At 41.1% G+C, this 17,473-nt stretch overlaps 1 protein-coding gene across 1 annotated transcript; it reads right to left on the reverse strand.

Annotated features, from left to right (window-relative positions):
* Positions 1 to 1,000: 1,000 nt before the first annotated feature.
* Positions 1,001 to 12,419, reverse strand: LOC117729778 (alpha-N-acetylgalactosaminide alpha-2,6-sialyltransferase 5-like). Its single transcript, XM_034531138.1, has 5 exons — positions 12,314 to 12,419; positions 11,871 to 12,083; positions 4,261 to 4,670; positions 3,211 to 3,318; positions 1,001 to 1,232 (listed from the first exon to the last, which is right to left on the reverse strand). Exons 1-5 carry the CDS (start codon positions 12,332 to 12,334, stop codon positions 1,001 to 1,003), a joined length of 984 nt encoding a protein of 327 aa, XP_034387029.1. The 5' UTR covers positions 12,335 to 12,419.
* Positions 12,420 to 17,473: the final 5,054 nt, after the last annotated feature.

Consider the following 17,473-nt stretch of genomic DNA (forward strand, 5'->3'; position numbering starts at 1 on the left):
GTCAGGACTTGAAACGCTCTGATGTAATCGTTTCTATGAATATTACAGAGGAAGTGCCTTCGAGGGCTTGTTCAGACTTTTGACTTTTAGTAACGGGACAAATCGTGTCCCCCAGGATCAAACACACGGGCCTTTCTGGGAGGAGCAGGAGAACAAAATAATGACTTATTAACACGTCCCTTTAATCTAGATCGAGTCTAGATATGATTTAAGGAGGATTACATTTGTTTTTTAAATCCATCTCAATTCAGATCAAATTACTACACTTTTTCAGCGTGTGACAAAATTATGTGAACAAAATGAATGTTTCATGTTTTTTATGCAACATTTTACCACCAGGATCCCAGAAATATTGATGGCAAGAGTCTAAATAATGTGACTAACAACAACAAAATGTCTGATTTTTGTCTAATTGTATTTCATTTAATACATTTCAAACGTTCCTTTACTGTAACTTTCATTTTTTGGTCTCGAAATTAGATAGTGTCTCTATTTTACAGGTGAAAATGTGTCCAGAAAAATTCCATTTCTGATCTCTAAAAGTGACAATTACATGAATGTGTGTGTAATTGAAAAGGTTTAAACTCAGATCAATAACACTGTCACATTCCCAGAAAGAAATAATGAGGACATGTCCTCAGTTTATGAAAATGAATCGCTCCTGCTGCAGTTCTTGCAGCCTCATTGTCTGTCTCCTCTCTGACAGCTACAGTGTCGTTAAAGCAGAAAAACAACAACACATGAGCCAACCTCCATGGCTTTGATCCCAGTATGAAATTCATCCGATTGTAGTCACACTTCCAAAACATTGTCGGGGCTTTGTGCTGCCATTGTGCACTGATGCCATCCTGCCAAGCAGCTCAGGCCGTGCTTAGCAGCCCCAGCAGCCGCTCGCTCGGTCCCGCACCGTCTCGTGCATTCATGTCGTCCAGAGAGGGAATCTGGAAACCGACTAACACATATTCTTCCACACTTCTGGGGATTGTCTCTGGAGTGAATCTCAGGATCCGGCTGGAACCGGAGCGTGTGAGCCGTTCACGGCGGCGGGCTTCCAGTCCGGCTGGTGAAAGTGGATGTCGAGGGTTCGAGCCCAGTTTGCAAACACGGCCTTCTCCGTGATGAAGCGGTGGTGGCTTCCTCGTCGGCTCCTCTCGTGGGAGAGATACATGGAGCACTCGTCGGGCCCCGAGGGCTCGTAGTAATGATACGGCAGAGAGGGATGAGAGGAGGATCTGCACGGGAGAGCCGAGGAGAGGAGCAAAGGGGGGAAAGGCATGGAAGTCAAAGAGGGAGGGATGATTATGAGACGAGGGTGGGGGAGAGACAGCGAGTCCCAGTGGGGGAGAAAGGGAGAGAGAGAACAAAGAAGAAAAAAAGAAAGATCAGACGAATCTGGGCTCACAGATGTGTTTATTATTCACCATCTTATTCCTCTGATATTCACGGTCACGCCAAGCTCAGTAGAAGACTGAGACTCACTTCAATCTGGCCTGCATTTCTCTCTGAATATCTAAAACATTTTAAAGTGTCTTTTATGCCGTCGTAGATCCATGTGAGAACATTACCAAATGATTCTCCTACATCCAGTGGACCTGGAGCATATTAAACGACTGTACTTTGCATTTCTAAACCTATCCGGTGAAATGTGTTGTTTTTCTTGTGAGAAATGTTGGAGATGAACATTTCCTCTGGTGCTGAAATCACAAATCAGTCATTCAGCGGCCCGACTGCATGGCAACAAGAGACTCTCGTCGATGTCACTGCAGGGTTTAAATGAACAATCGGCATCACAAGTTGAGGACACCATTAAAGATGTACTTTGTTATGTGGAAATGCACCCATGTGTGGAGTTGAAGGCGCTGCTACAGAAGAGAAGGAACCCGACCCACATTTCATGCACTAGTTGTCCCACTTGCTCAAACAGGAAGTGACAAACTAAAACGTCCCGAGGATGAGGAATTCATTGGATTCTTGGATGTATAATTTATGAATGAATCAGGATGGTGCAGAGAGCGTCTGAACAAAAAGCACGATGTTACTGTCTGTCTGCCAGATGAATTAATAAAAAATCAATGTATATAGTGATATTTGATTACTTGGTTGGTTATTTGGTGGAGTTGTCCTTACTTTGTTTCCCTATATTAGTAAATATAATATCTATTAATATATTTGTGAAATGTCTGTGAAATATGTTGCCATTTCTAAAAAAAAAAAAAAAAAGTAGTACATAAAATGAAGTATATTTTATCACGATGCCTTCAAATGAAACCTGTGAGGTCGTATTTTGACCTGAAAAGTCAAGCACACAATATTCTGGGCTGTTGAGGCCGTGTGAACACTGTTGCTAGGAAAATAATGAAAAGGGACATTGCCTATAGTTTCTTTTTCAAAGTTGGTTAACAATTTTGTGTTTTCTGACTTTCAATGTCTAATGTAATTGATGAGAAAATAATTAAAAATAAACTTTCGTGGAATCCCAAACATCAGTCTCATCGTGGGACATTTAAATGGAAGCTTCTTAGGAACGCGCTTGATGGGAAATACTTGAGGTCACCAATAAGAATAACAGAACTAGATGATAGTGGCGGAATGCACTCGTATGATTTAATGTTATGCTGTAACTTGAAGTACATTGGATTTAATGCAACCTTAAATTATGTAATTGTGATTTTGCATATATATATATATATATATATATATATATATATATATATATATATATACTGTTTTGTTATTCCTCTTTTAAACTTTATTTGAGTGTTGTTTTTCTTTCATATTTTTCACCTCATTGGAAGGCAAAGTTCCCTTTGGGATAATAAAGTTGAAATAATCAATATGTCTTATATATGTGCATTAAAGAGACGAGGCATTTCCCTCAGCAGTTGGTGGAGACCAAAAACAGATACAAGTGAGTGAATATTTGACTAACTACTTATATCAGGTGGCCAGAATACAAATGAATACTAATTTTGATTTGCATCTGCTGGATCTGATAAAGTGGACATATAGCTAAGGTAAAAAGTTGTGGACATACATTAAAGTAAATAATAATTTATAATAATAAATGTAATCCCATTCCTTTTCGCATATAAATGACAGACTGGCCTGCTAAGCAAGCTGCTATGTTCACCAATAGTACGTAGTATTGATATTTTGGTACTTTTTAGCTTCCCCAATTCTCGGATAACTAACAAAATAATTTGAGTCTACCTGCAGAAATCTGGTGGCACCATGCCGTACACGTTGATCCTGTCGCACAGCTCCACGGCTATCGCCATGGTGAACCAGCCGGTACTCAGCCAGGAATTGGATCTCTTTCTGGAAGAAGAGAGAAAATCAACATATTTACTAAACCCACACTTATATAGAGTAAATATGTTGGTGGTACTGACTCCTTACAAGAGACTATAACTGATCAAATGATACCAGGTTAAAGCTTTGAATCCATAATTCTAGAATGAATCTGATCGATCGTCTTTTCAGTAATAAACAGACAAAGGCAAAAAGATAAATTGAAGAAAGACTTTCTTTGATTCTATAAACAATAAAACAATAAAAGAAACATCAATGAGAAAGACATTTATTATTACACTTGTTTGAAGCCTGTAGGGATTGGATTCTTAATTCAAATGCAACATCCTCTTATCTTCCTGTTAGCTTACTCTTCACATGCAAATGAGTTTGTGGAGTGATGTTGGCTCTTATTTTGTGAGCTCATATTCAGTCTGCCAGTCGAGGTTGATGGAGCCATTTCAATGTTGACCAATGAGTGACACTGTGGGTCTCCACATGGAGCCTATTTGAGTGTAGACTAATCTGACAGCGAGGTCATGGATGATTGACTGTGAGTCAGATGGTGTTTTATTTGGGATAAGCTACTTTTGTTACAGTTTGAGTAAATAAAAGTATCGGTACCAATATTAAGTTTTGGAAAAGAGAACCACGCGTTGGAAGAACACCGTCTACACCGGAGGTGTGTGTGTTCAATGACCAAAACAAGTGGTGCGTCAACAAGGTACCCCCACCACATATGAAAAGAGTCATGTGGCTATCATGTGTTAAAGGAAGAAAACTTGCATCGGTGTCATATTCAGTATAAAAATTAATTAATTTGCCTGGTGTTTAGGGTGATCTCAATATAATAAACCCACGTTTTGTGTGCTGATTTCCTTTAATTTATGGTTATTTTATTTATTTGTTTTTTTATCTGACATCTGTTTGAGCAACCTCAAACACAGGATGGATTCTGTGGACATTTACCTGTCAATCCCTGTTTCGTTTTTGAATAGTTCATCAAACTTTAGCATTTTGATCCGAGAAATGATGTAGACTTGAAGTGTGGGCAGTAGCTGGTTCAACAGCCTGAGGTTGTTGTAAACGTGGCCTTTCCCATCCCGTCTCATGCAGCTGCTGGGTCCCCAGAAGATGAACACTGTGTTTTGGCTGGCGTTGAGCAGCTCCTGCCGGCTCCGCAGCACCCTCTGCAGGCTGGAGTGAGCTACGACACGCAGGCTTGTGCGTCGCCCAACATCCTGCTGATAGCTAATACTGGGAGCATCGTTCATACGGATTACGCAATCAGAGCTGTCGATTTCTTCACCTCTCCTGCTCCCTGTTAGCTGTCCGGAGCTGGTCACCAGGGCACAAGTCCTGCAGTGCATCTTCAGAGGCTGTATGGATGAAAGGTTAAAGGTCAGATTGTTTTTCCATCCAGAGTATATAGTCTTATCAAGCTATTAAACCTTTAATAAATGACAGCATGACCTATTATCAGAGGCAGTAAAAAGAAAAGACATGCTCACCATACCAATGTTCAACATCTTAATTAAACGTCTTGGCATCCTAATTACTAATTAGCACTAAAAACTAATTAAAGCTGAGGCTCATGGGAATGTTGTTGATTTTGGAAATATTTGGCAATAAAATTGAGGTCATGAGCTGTGTGTGTGTGTGTGTGTGTGTGTGTGTGTGTGTGTGTGTGTGTGTGTGTGTGCGTGGTACTGCGTCTCTTTCTGTAAAGGTGATGGTGTCTGTGGATGTCCTTAAGTCTTTGTGCAGATTTTGCATCTGTCTAAAAGGTTTCAAGATTCAAAACCAGTTGTAATCCCTTCTACACACACTTGCTCAGTCACAGGCTCTACACGTTGCCCAAAACAAACCATGTCCTGTGTGTGTTCCCACACTTCGTCCCTCAATAACAAGTTGGCTGGAGCAAATTACGTGCTACACTGCACAAACACCCCACCCTGCCTTAGCTGGGGGGGAAATACCCCAGTCCTTTTAGCTGTTTCTTCCTTGACATACAACAGATTGAGTGCATTTTCCCTTCAGCAGCATCCAAACAATTACTCCCATGCAGCTTCTAATCATTTTTAAAGTCAGGGAATTAAACTAGGAAAAGGCAATTGAAGGTTGCATGGACAGTGTTGTGGTTTAACGTGCTTGTGAAATACTAAAAGTGTCCTTGACAGCGATGCTGAAGCTTCAGTGTCAGCTCCCCGAGCTTCTGACAGCTTGATGATGCTGGGAAATAGCCACTTATAGCCCGTGGTGTATCACATAGAGAGGGGCTTTCAGGATCAGATGGAGAATAAATATCAGATGGCAGGCGGCTGAAGATGTGACCCACACACTGTTGAATGAATAAACAAATGAATGAATGTACTGCATTGAATATTACGGGTAGATGTTTTTACTAATTAGCCTTGAATTAACATAGAGGTCCTTTTAGTTTGTGAACCAATTAGCACTCGAACACTTGCTGACTCCCACAGACACTCAGCAGGCACTTTTTCATGCAGACAGAGGGTTGTCCGCCTTGATCAATAATGCACAACCTCATAAGATAACACTTTCCTGGTTGAACTCTGGTGTGATCGCTGACTAAAGAGAGCCTTCTGGTGTCATGGCAGTGTGAAGATGTCTATACATGCGCTCCTTACACATTTAGAGTGCCCTATAGTTTCTAAACATTACCTGTTATGGTACTAAAATGAGCATCGAGAGGCAAGACCCGACTAAACGAGGCTGCTAACCGATGCAACAACGTTAGCTAACGTCTGTGTTTACTGCTGACGCCATTAATGGAGACTACTTTCCTTTGCTTCCTCACTCTCTATCGTAGGTTACTTCACGTGTCTTTATGTCACGTGTTCTCTTTCTGTGCTCGGCAGACAGTCGCCACGCAACGAGTCAACTTTGAAACAACACTTTACATTTCCCGATCAAAGGACAAAGTAGATTTAAAAAAATATAACGGGAAAGGTGAACCAGGACGAAGAGAGACAGAAATCTCTACAGCCCGACAATGAGGACTTTGGGTTTGCTCCAGTCTTTGGGGACATGCTGGATAAAGTCAACCCAGAGCTTAACTCACGAGTTACATTTAAAATCCAACAGGTTTGATTTCTTTCATTTTTTGGTTCATGTGGAAAAGATTCACAATAGTATGAATAAATAACCTTTCAAATTAAAACCCTGGACATTGCGTCTATTTATTACATGCGTCAAACTAACCTGGAAGCAACCATAGTGAACTAAGATTTACAATAGTATGAATAAATAACCTTTCAAATTAACCATAGTGAACTTATGTTGATAGGCAACGGGGTCACTGCACAACGCTATTAAAATGTTTACTCATACTCATACTCATGCTTAATCGCGTGCAGTTATTATAAAGTGTTACCAAATAATATTTACAAATGAACCACATTTCAACCCACCTTCAACTAGTCATATCATTTCTGGAGGTCATAGAGATATTAGAAGTATTGATAATTATTTGGAAGGGAAAGTAGACCATTCTAGAATATATTCTGAGGCCAGAGGCAAAGGCAATTATTCATACAGACATCCTCTTTGAAGCCGGCAGAATTGTTTTTGATTTGCCTTTGAGAACTCTTCAACAAACATAACACAGAAGCAACTATTTAATCTCCCAACTGGGATGATGAAAATGTTATACATGCCTTTTTCTCCTCAATACCAAACATTATTTCAGATACTCACTCTTATGATAGGGGGAGATTTCAATGGGTTGCTTTTCAACCAGATCTTGTTAATTATATAAAAATATATAAACCTTTCATATCCTATTTTTTCCTTTTTTCTAATAGTGCCCTTGATGTATATGTATTCACGGTCCTGTGAATTAGTTATTTTTGTAATATAATTTCCTATATTGCATTTCAGAAGGAAGACTTACTGTGTGAGGTTTTTAACCATGTGTGTTTGTGTATGTTGAGATCCGTCGTCTGTATATGAATTAAATGAAGAGTTTAAGAAGAGAGCCGTGGCATTCAGAGCAGCAGAAGAGGAAGAAGCGGTTCGGAGTGCATCTCCGGTTCCAGTCCCAGTCAATTACCGCCCACACAGACTCATCAGTATGATCCTGTTTATCCACTTCCCAGGGGATCCCAGGATCATAATTGGTTTCAGAGCAAACCCCATCAGTCAGCCTCTGATATTACACCAGAGCCTCCAATCCACCAGCCTCTGTCTGGGTGGAGAGCACAAACCTACAGGTTTAAAATACTTGGCAAAGCTGCGCTATTTAGAGGTCAGAGAGGAGCCATTAGCACAAGAACAAAAATGGCCCTATTGTCATTGTTAACCATGTAATGACTGGAAAAAATGTACATTTTTATATTTTTCTTATTGTTAACAAATCCCATGAAAAGAAGATGGCTTTGTCCAAAGTCACTTCCTGTTTATGCTACTATTACACAGTAGCACACAGTATAAATTGAGTGTCAAGGTTCTGGGAAATGTCTTCACAATACGGTGAAAAAGTAATGTCCATGGCAAGTGCACTGCTAAGGATCGGACAGATATTTGAAGCAATGCATTCATTGCTTCAAACATTATAGATGTAAAGATACAGATAAATCAAATATGCCATATTTATATTAAAGATATCATATCTGTTTATGTTACCATTTTACAAAATGTTAATCAAACAGGAGTAACTAGTGCATTTGTTGGGGACTATTTTCAGCGGCAGATTTGATGTGCTGCTGTGTGTTTATCTCTGAAATGTTGACTCCAAATAAACTGCATTGCCACATCATGACGAAGCAACGTGTCACCCAGTGAAGCATTGCATCAAGGGAGATCTGTGGCTCAGCGCAATAAGACACAATCAGCTTTGGCTACACAGACAACTGAGGCCTTGCAGCTTCTTTTTTGTTATCAAGTACACACACAAGACTTTTATGGGATTTGTTGACAATAACAAAAATATAGAATATTAACAGCCTTATTCCTTGATGTCAAACATCCTCGGATGTGAGCAGTAGTGTGCAATCATGAAGACTCAGCAGTATTTTCTTACTTATTTAGATGTTGATCGTTACCATGACAGTAGCTGCACACTTTCTGAGGCATACAGAATTAGGCTAACGGCTCAACGGAGAGCCGAGGTGCATGAAGTGGCACCGGTTGTGTGGTGTGAAGTTTAATAATCAGAGCTGCTTTCTTTCCTCAGATAGTAATTAGTTACATTGAAACCCTCCTGACAGTTGACATCTCATTTAGCTCCTGCTGGCAACACATATTTTCTGTTCTCAATTTGAGGGAATAAAGGCGCCTGTCCTTTTCTTCTTTTTGCTCCAGTCAACCTCAGTCAGAGATAAAGGGACGGCAGCACCTCGGAGTACGCAGCCTCTTTGGCAGCACACTGATAGGGAGAAGTGAAATAATGTCTGGCTGGTTTCCACCATGACCGGAAAGAAGATGATATTCATGACTTCCTGTCAGCTCTTGCCATTCACCGTAAGAAAAACGCAGCGGTATCGCTACACAATCGGATCAGCCACACTAATTCGGAAATGGTCAAAGACCCATGGATTGGATGTCATTACCCGGATACACATTACATGTTAATACCAGGTGTTGTTCATACGTATATAAGCAGGACTACAAACTGGGCTATGTAATGCAAGTCTGAAGACGACACCTGATTCAGTTTTTCCAGGAGTGCTCCCTCACTTTGACTAGAGTTACAATTTGCATATCCTGAAACCTCATCCATTAAGTCAGCTTACCTTTAACATACCAATTGTGGAGCACATCTTACATAGAACGGGGTCAGCGTATATGGGAGATACTTTATGCATAATTGACTTTCTAATGACACCTATTTCTCCAGAGCCGCCTGCATTGCAGGCTGTGAAAGGCACGGAGAGGTATTGCCCAAAATAAGTAGGTACATCATAAACTGGCACAGGCCCCCAATCCACATGCATGCTCCCACACAGACTTTCTGATTAGTGCGTACAAAGACCATAGTAGACTGATTCTGCCGACAGTTCTTCAAAGGTCAACATCTCTTTAACTGGAATTGGCAAAGCATCATAGAGAGGGAAGATGAGGAATGAAGCAGAAGAACAGAGAGGCTGTCTAGGTGTTCAAACTCAAATGTGTGTGTGTTTGAAAGAGTCTATTCAACGCTGCAGCTCTAATTACTGTAGCTTGTCAAAGAAAAAAAAGAAAATGTTAGAGGACATCTCACAAAAACCTGCAGAGATTGCAGAAGGCAGACAGAGGAGCATAACGAACACTGAGACTCTCAAAATATCCCACATACAGTCAACGTACACCATAACTTTGTCGGATCTCACGGTAAATAAATGTCTTTCAACAGCCTTGCTCTGAGAAGGAAAAGCCAAATGAAGTAGCACGGTCTTAGTGATTGATGTGTGCTGGGTGCTTCGCTGACGCCTTTTGCCACACACCATCACCAACCCCATGCAGACAAGATATGCACAAGAGTTGATATGGACCATAAACAGGGTACAGCAGGTACATTAGATAGAGCTCCTCTTGCATTTTCAAAGCTTCCCTGGCTCTGACGAGGGCATAACATTTTGACAACATGTCTGGGCATTTGCATGCGGGTTGTCTGCATGTGTGTGCCAGAGCTGAGAGCAGAGTGTGTAACCCTGTATGAGTCCAAGACTCCCTCCAGCCGCAGCAGTGGACCTCAGATGACCCTGAGGGAAACAATACAGACCGATGCACCCACTCCACAGATCCTACAGCAGGTCTGCTCTGGTTAGTCAATTCCCGGCTCTGTCGGAGGGCAGCAGAAAGAGCTGGAAGCCCCACGGGAGGTGACACTAAGCAGCATGATAATGTCGCAGCGTGGATCCATCATGAGTCAGCTGCCAGCCAAGAGGAAGCGGACGAACATGAAAGATTTCGGAATAATGTAGTGCCGACAAAAAAAGACTTCAAATGCTCATTTCTCTTAAGAGCCGTGGTAACATATTTTTCATTGCCTTTAAAGGGACGTCGCCAGAGGAGCCCTGAATGTAGAATCTGGCAAAGTCAAGAAGTCCAAGAAGCCTCATCCAGAATGAAACCTCTCTCCAAACCTACATTGCTCTCACACTCTCATATCACTGATCATTAATCACTGCACGGTGAAATGTAACAACACTTTTTTCCTTCCAAATCCTCTCCTGAGTGGAGCTGCCTGAGCAATGGGCTTTGAGTGGAACGCTATCTTTCTCATTGAGGGGTGAATGATCTGTCTGTAACACCGCTTTGCCTTCTGAATGATGGGCCTCTGCATTACAATAACACTGGCTGTGGCGCTTATAGCATAATATTACAGCGCTGATGTCTTGAGGAGCCGTACAAGTAGAAATCCATCCTGTTTTAAGGGCTTTTGTCGCTAAATATTTCATGGCGGGTACATTAATTATGAACCAACAAACAGAGTAAGAGATCATTTAGAGAGTGTTCCACCACAGCAAGTTCAGCTTTTGCTTAAGAGATTAATTGTTATTGTTATAATCTTACAGGGGACAAGAAACCTGTAATTAACTCTTATTTCATTCTGTATCTTTTCCTTATTAATAGAGATTGCTACAAAATAAAACGTGTCACATTCAGAGGGCTTTGCTCTTAAATCAAATGTAAAAGCAAACGCAAATAATCATTGTGTGAGCCAAACCGAAAAACCTGGATGTCGCATTCAGCTGTGAGGAGGCTATATGGACATGTACACAAGTCAAACACACAGAAGAGGATTTTACAGTTCTCTCTGTAACCAGGGCAGCACCACAGGCTTCAAAAAGACATCTTCTGAGCCCTACATCTCCATGCTCGACTCTCTGCTGGATGGCAGCTGAATACAGATGAAGTGCACTTTGTGTTATGTGGAATACGTGTCAAAACAATCAATGTTGTTTTCAAGGGGTGGGTGCTCGACACAAATATGTCACACACAATATATCCCATGCTAAATTCCTTGATGTAGAACGACGAGAGAGTAAGGTTACTACCGTCATCTTAAAGGACAGACACTGTCTGTAACCCTGTTAGTTTTGTGTCTGTCTCCCCAGTGTCTGCTAATCACTCATTCCCTTCACCTGCCCTGAGCCACTCCTCTGCCTCCTTAATTCCTTATGCCCTACACCTTTGGTTTTCCCTCCTATATATACTCCCATTCTTTCCCTTGTATCTCCACTGCTGGCCTATGCTATTACTCCAAATCTCAGTCTCCATGCAGGCACCTAATGCCCCGACAAGAACCTGATCCCTCACCCCAAACACTGCCATTGTGTTTGATTGAACACAACCAAGCTGAGGGTTATCTCTGTGGTAATGGGTGAACCAACCTGCACCACTTTTCTGCATCATTTATTTCTTTGGAAGTTGAAGAGATTTTGGTTATTTTCAAAGAAGACAAATACAATAAAATGGCATTCAGGCCCTGTTTGCTCAAATGAATTATCATACAGATGTGCCTCCTCCATCTGGCCTCCTTGCTGTTTACGTGTAGCTATATTAGACATCATCGCTGTGCAGTGCATCATGAAATGGCAGAAGGAGACATATCACAGGTGGTGTATATTTACCTTATGATCCATGACACCTGTGTACCCCTCAAGTGTTGGTGTTGGGAGTCGCTGCGGTCTCTCTGGCTTTTTCGTGGACGGAGCAGAACCATCTAAACGCTGTGACGATAGTGATGATGAGGAAGATGATCGGTCACCAGAGCCGCTGTTGTTGTACACCAACATAAAACTGGTAACCATGGTGACGAGGATGATGCCACTAACCCCTTGGCACTGGAGACACATATAAGACGTTAAGTTGTAAAATAAGAGCATAAAAACAGCATCAAGTCAGAGCTTTTGATTCAGAAAATCAGCATCAGGACCGGAGCTAAAAAAAATGTTGGATCAAAATGATGTCATAGCAGACAATATAATGACAGCTCAGCCTGTAACTGACTTGTGAGAAAACACTTAAAGCTCCCCACAAATGGACATTACAGTGATGTCTCATTCATAATTACCACTCTTATCTTCATCTTCATCGCCCCTCAGAATTCCAACCTTCATCCTATCATCCTCCTCAAAGCTCTTCAGCATGCAACACTTGAGCGGCAGCAGATCGGCGCGCGGCAGCGACAGAAAACGACGCTCCACTACGACAGAAAACGACGCTCCACTACGACAGAAAACGACGCTCCACTACGACAGAAAACGACGCTCCACTACGACAGAAAACGACGCTCCACTACTCTTCTCCCATGCTCTCCTCCACAGGGACGGCCTCTCTCAACACCGCGCTCCTCATGGTCCTAAAGCACTCCGTTTCACAGCCTACCTCTACCTCGTGGGTTCACGTGGGGGTCCATGAGATGGTAATTACACACTTAACATTATGCTAACACGCAATAATTCTCCTGGTCAATATCAAGAGAGCTCTGAGTGGTTCTGAAATGTGTGTTATGATGTTGTGTGTGTTACTTTGTTCCTTTACAGCTTTTCACAATTATCAAATTATTGTCGACACACTTTGTGAAATATTTTTACTTTTTAGCTCACAGTAAATGCATTTTTTTTTTATTGCTTTCATACAGAATCACAGTTATTTTTAAATGCTCCAGTGAAAAAGTGTTCTATTTTTATGAAATGTATTATTCTCCAATTTGATTGAGTTAATCAATATGCTCATTGTGTAAGTCCTCACATCCAAAATCGGAGTCTATTCAAACATCATAACCATACCTTAACCATACCATGCTGTTGTATAAGTGCTTTGCTATCATTTAATGGAGTTTCTCCCACTCTAATCTAGTTGAACATTTCTATACACGGAGATGACAGGTGTATAATCATCATCGTCGTGGGCACACAGCATGTCTGTGTGCTGGGAGCAATGCATGCTGCCTATTGTTCACCAGATATGAGGTAGATCAAATATTTAGCTTTTGTTTCTTCTATATTTATACCATAGTTCCTAAATTACATGGATTTATTCCATTCAGAGTTTGTTTTCTTTCCAGTGCAATGAAACCACAGCTTTAATGTTCATTTTCAGTTTAGTGAAAGAAAATATATATTTAATGCTAATCATTATAATAAATTAATCACAGACACACAACTTCAGTGGACTCTCTCACATCGACACCATATTTTAGATCTCTTCAGTTACACATGCATGAAAAGACATTTCAGTGATTCACTGGCTGATGATATTCATTTTAAATGTCAACACGAGTTAAGTGTTTTAGTGAGTGACCTTTGTAGGTCAGGTGAAGTCTTGTTGTTCTGAGCGGCGACAGTGTTTCATAAAATGTGCTTGAGATATTGATGAAACATTCGATGCAGCTGTCTCATCTTGTTGATTTGTCGTTTCATTGCATCACGCGAAAAGTCATGATAAGATGATATAGTTCTTCAATGTTAAGGATAATGCGTCACCGTTTCCTTTGTCAGTCAAGCCGATTGGGGACGTCCCATTTGAGGACAGGGAAGTATTTGACTCCTTTGTCACGGCAACCTGAGCAGCTAAAGCTCCTCGTGGGAAATTGACTTGCTGGAGGCTGTAATCTATTGAGGAGGAGCTGGGAAAGGGGGAATGAGTCTTTTTATAGACTCTGTAAGAGTCTCTGTTAGTAGCACTTAAATGGCACGTACGGATAGTACTCTGTAGTTTAACGTTATTGAAGAAATTGTACTTGCTTGATTCTTGTTGTTCTGAGTTTGGACTCATGGTTTAATGCACTTATTGTAAGTCGCTTTGGATAAAAGCGTCAGCTAAATGACACGTAATGTAATGTAAGAGCCATTTTGTTTTCTTTTTGTTTTGTTGGACCTCCCACCACTAGGGGGCGTAGGACGGCTGTCAATGAAGACAGCCCAATATAATCAAGAGGAACACTAAGGCCAGTTGTTGCGTACGAAACACTGTTCCGACTTAGTCATTTGGGCATTCTGGTATCGTTCATGTGGGTGCCAGCACATAGAGGGGTAAAAGGAAATGAAGCAGCAGACACGTTAGCGAAGAAAGCGTTGGATTGTGACAACAAGACAGACATTTTATTTAGCAAAACAGAAACTAAATCAATTATCAAAAGAAACATTATACAGGAATGGCAGCATAGTTGGGATGTAGGAGGCACAGGGAGACATCGCTATGCTATTCAGAAGGAAGTTGGCAAAGGGAGGAAGAAAATATATTAACCCGACTGAGGATTGGACACACAAGGCTGAATAAAACCATGCAATTAATAAATAAACACCCAACAGGATTATGTGAACACTGCAATATGCCGGAAACAGTAGAGCACATCATTTGCCATTGCCAGAAGTTCATAGTGGAGAGAGACAGGCGGAAGAGGAAGCTGGAAGTAGAGGAAATACAGTTAAAGGATGCATTAACCTTGGGTGCAGGAAAGGTGTTGCAATATCTGAAGGAAACTGGGTTGAGTGGAAGGATATAGGTTAGGTGTTAATATATAGATATACATATATATTGTTGTTGTTTTGTTTATCTTTTTTTAATCCTCAGACTTGTACAGGCTCTCTAGGGTCTCGAATTTAAAGTCCCCGAAGCAAACAAGTGCCTGTTCCTCCTGACCGGGCTGGAAGACCTCCCCCGCGCCTCCTCAAACGCCTGGTGGAACCTGACTGCCTCAGCAAAGCCAGGGTACGCTGAGGAGTAGCGGGAGAAGGCATCATGCAAATTCAGAAAAGGGAAGTTAAAACTGTCATTTCACTCTTAATTGTTTTATCGTATGAACTTGTACTGAAGGACTCCACCTTGTTGGCCATCAGCGGGGACTGAGACGCGGTCCTCTCTCGCTCCTTCTGGTGGGAGGAGACCAGATTGACGCAGTAGCCCACGTCGTTCTCCAAGAGCCAAGGGAAGGTCTGGCCCTGGTATCGACCAAACTGCACTTTCCACCGGCTCAGCACGAGGGTGGCGTTGGCGGTGTGGTCACCCTCGGAGGCGACGTGGGCCCAGGCCTCTGCATCCACCTCCTCTAACTTCTTTGCCCTGTAAAAAGAATGGCCCCCCCGGTGACCCGCCGAGGGCCATGAGCTAGGCTGCTGGCGAGGCCTTCAGCAGGAGGGTCCCATTAGCGGCCCTCCTGAATGTTGGATGTTCCATCTAAACATAAAGAGGAACATTAGCAGTAAATACTTCAAGATCATAAAGAATAATAAATGATGATGAAGATCATGTGACACTTTTTTTTTTTTTTTTTCAGTGCTTGAGATCTATAATAAAACGGGAACAGTTACTTTACAGTATTTTATTTACTCACATCACTTTGTAATTAAATCATTTTTATCAGACAATTTATTTAAAACTCTCAAAGGTAATTACAACTCTACTGAACTGTTGACTTAGGTACATATGAATAAAACGGGTTAATTTCTCCTGATTTATATGAATAATCATAATAATGACAGACAACATATAATCAAATGATGTATACTAATATCTAATAATATAATAAATAATATATAATAACAAGTTAATAACCCTAACCCACGTGAATAACAGGTTTAGACAGTAACAACGTCCACTGGTTAACACCGTCTTAATAAATAGTGTCTCGTTATAACTTTAGATAACTACTGTAAAGTTTTAAACTGTTATGAACGACAAAGCTCCGCGGTCTGTCCTCCATTAGTCATCCTGAACTAACTAACTAACACAGGACTGTCACACACTAATAAGAGCCCTATATGAGCGCACTCGCATGTATGGGGTCCACTAGACATTTCAGTCTATATAATAGTTTGTGTTATTCCTTTGTTTTTGTTTTTATTTTTATTTATTTGTTATTACTTATTTATTATTAATCTTTAGTTTGTTATTCCTTTCTATTTATTTGTTATTAATGTTTATTATTGTCATATCACTATGTACAGTCTTTAATAAAAACAGTATTCCAATCTTCACTTTGTTGGAAGCTTTATTATTTCTTATATGATTTTAAATACAAGCTCTACACATTGACAGAAATGGCGACATGAGAATGACAATAACTAACTACAAATTTCAGACAGAGGTTACAAAAGCAAGTGAACAGAAACACATGATTCAACGTAAATATGTCAACATTGTAGTTAAGGACTGTGTCTATATTTAGGGAGAGGTTGGCGATGATGGGCACAGCACACAGCCATTGTTGGTCCTGATCAAGAAGGGAGGAGGCCAAAGGTGGTCGGAAGGTCACTCCCACCCACACGGAGTGAACCATATCCGCCTGCTTGAACATATGAGTGTTATGTGCGCAGCTGCAGGACACTGGACCCAAACGCCGTCAACACCGGAAAAGACGACTTTATTGCTCAACAGGATTCAAAGCAGACAAAACAAGCTCACACACATGATCTACACAAGGCGAACCGACAAAGGGGAATGACACGAACAGGACTTAAATACAGAGGGCTGGTGCAGGTGATTGGACACAGGAGGAAACAATCAGGGACAGAGGAGACAATCACAGGGACAGGAAGTGCAGAGAAACAGAGGACACGAGAGAAAAGGACTTCAAAATAAAACGGGAAACACGACACAACACTACAGATCCTGACAATGAGACTGGTTTTGAACTTCCCGACGGAAGAATGAAGATATATGAGGCTCTGGTTTCGGCATCTACATTTCTCTTTTTGGAGAACATGTGAAACAACCTTTCCAACTGTTCGGCCTCTCGTCCTGTCTGTTTATATCTCACTCAAGCAGCGACGCTTGATTAAGTAGCATCACCTTGAACAAATTGAAGCGTTCAGTCAAAATGTAATTGTTTAATTAAATTTAGTCGGTGATAGGACCAGTTCCGGAAACAACGGCCCCTGGGTCTAGACCCAGACTGTGGTCTTCCTATTAGTGATCCCTGTCCAAGAAACACGAATGTATAAGGTAAGTGTGTGGAATAATCATCAAGGCTTATGTTAAACTAATGGTTGCCCACAAATAAGCAACTCCAGAGGCAGTTTTATTGACTCAGAGTGAGCCGAGTTCTCCACTGACCATGCAACAACAACGTGATACTAGATCAGACAACGTTTTTCTTTATCAAATAGAACAAAAGTCATGTAAAAATCTGATACAAAATCAAGTTGCCACTCAAAATACCACCAAAGTACTAAATGTCCAAAGACACTGTAAAAGTTGACTAAGAGAAATTAGAAATAAATCTGGAAAA

Source organism: Cyclopterus lumpus, chromosome 4, assembly GCF_009769545.1.
Source record: "Cyclopterus lumpus isolate fCycLum1 chromosome 4, fCycLum1.pri, whole genome shotgun sequence".
NCBI lineage: Eukaryota > Metazoa > Chordata > Actinopteri > Perciformes > Cyclopteridae > Cyclopterus > Cyclopterus lumpus.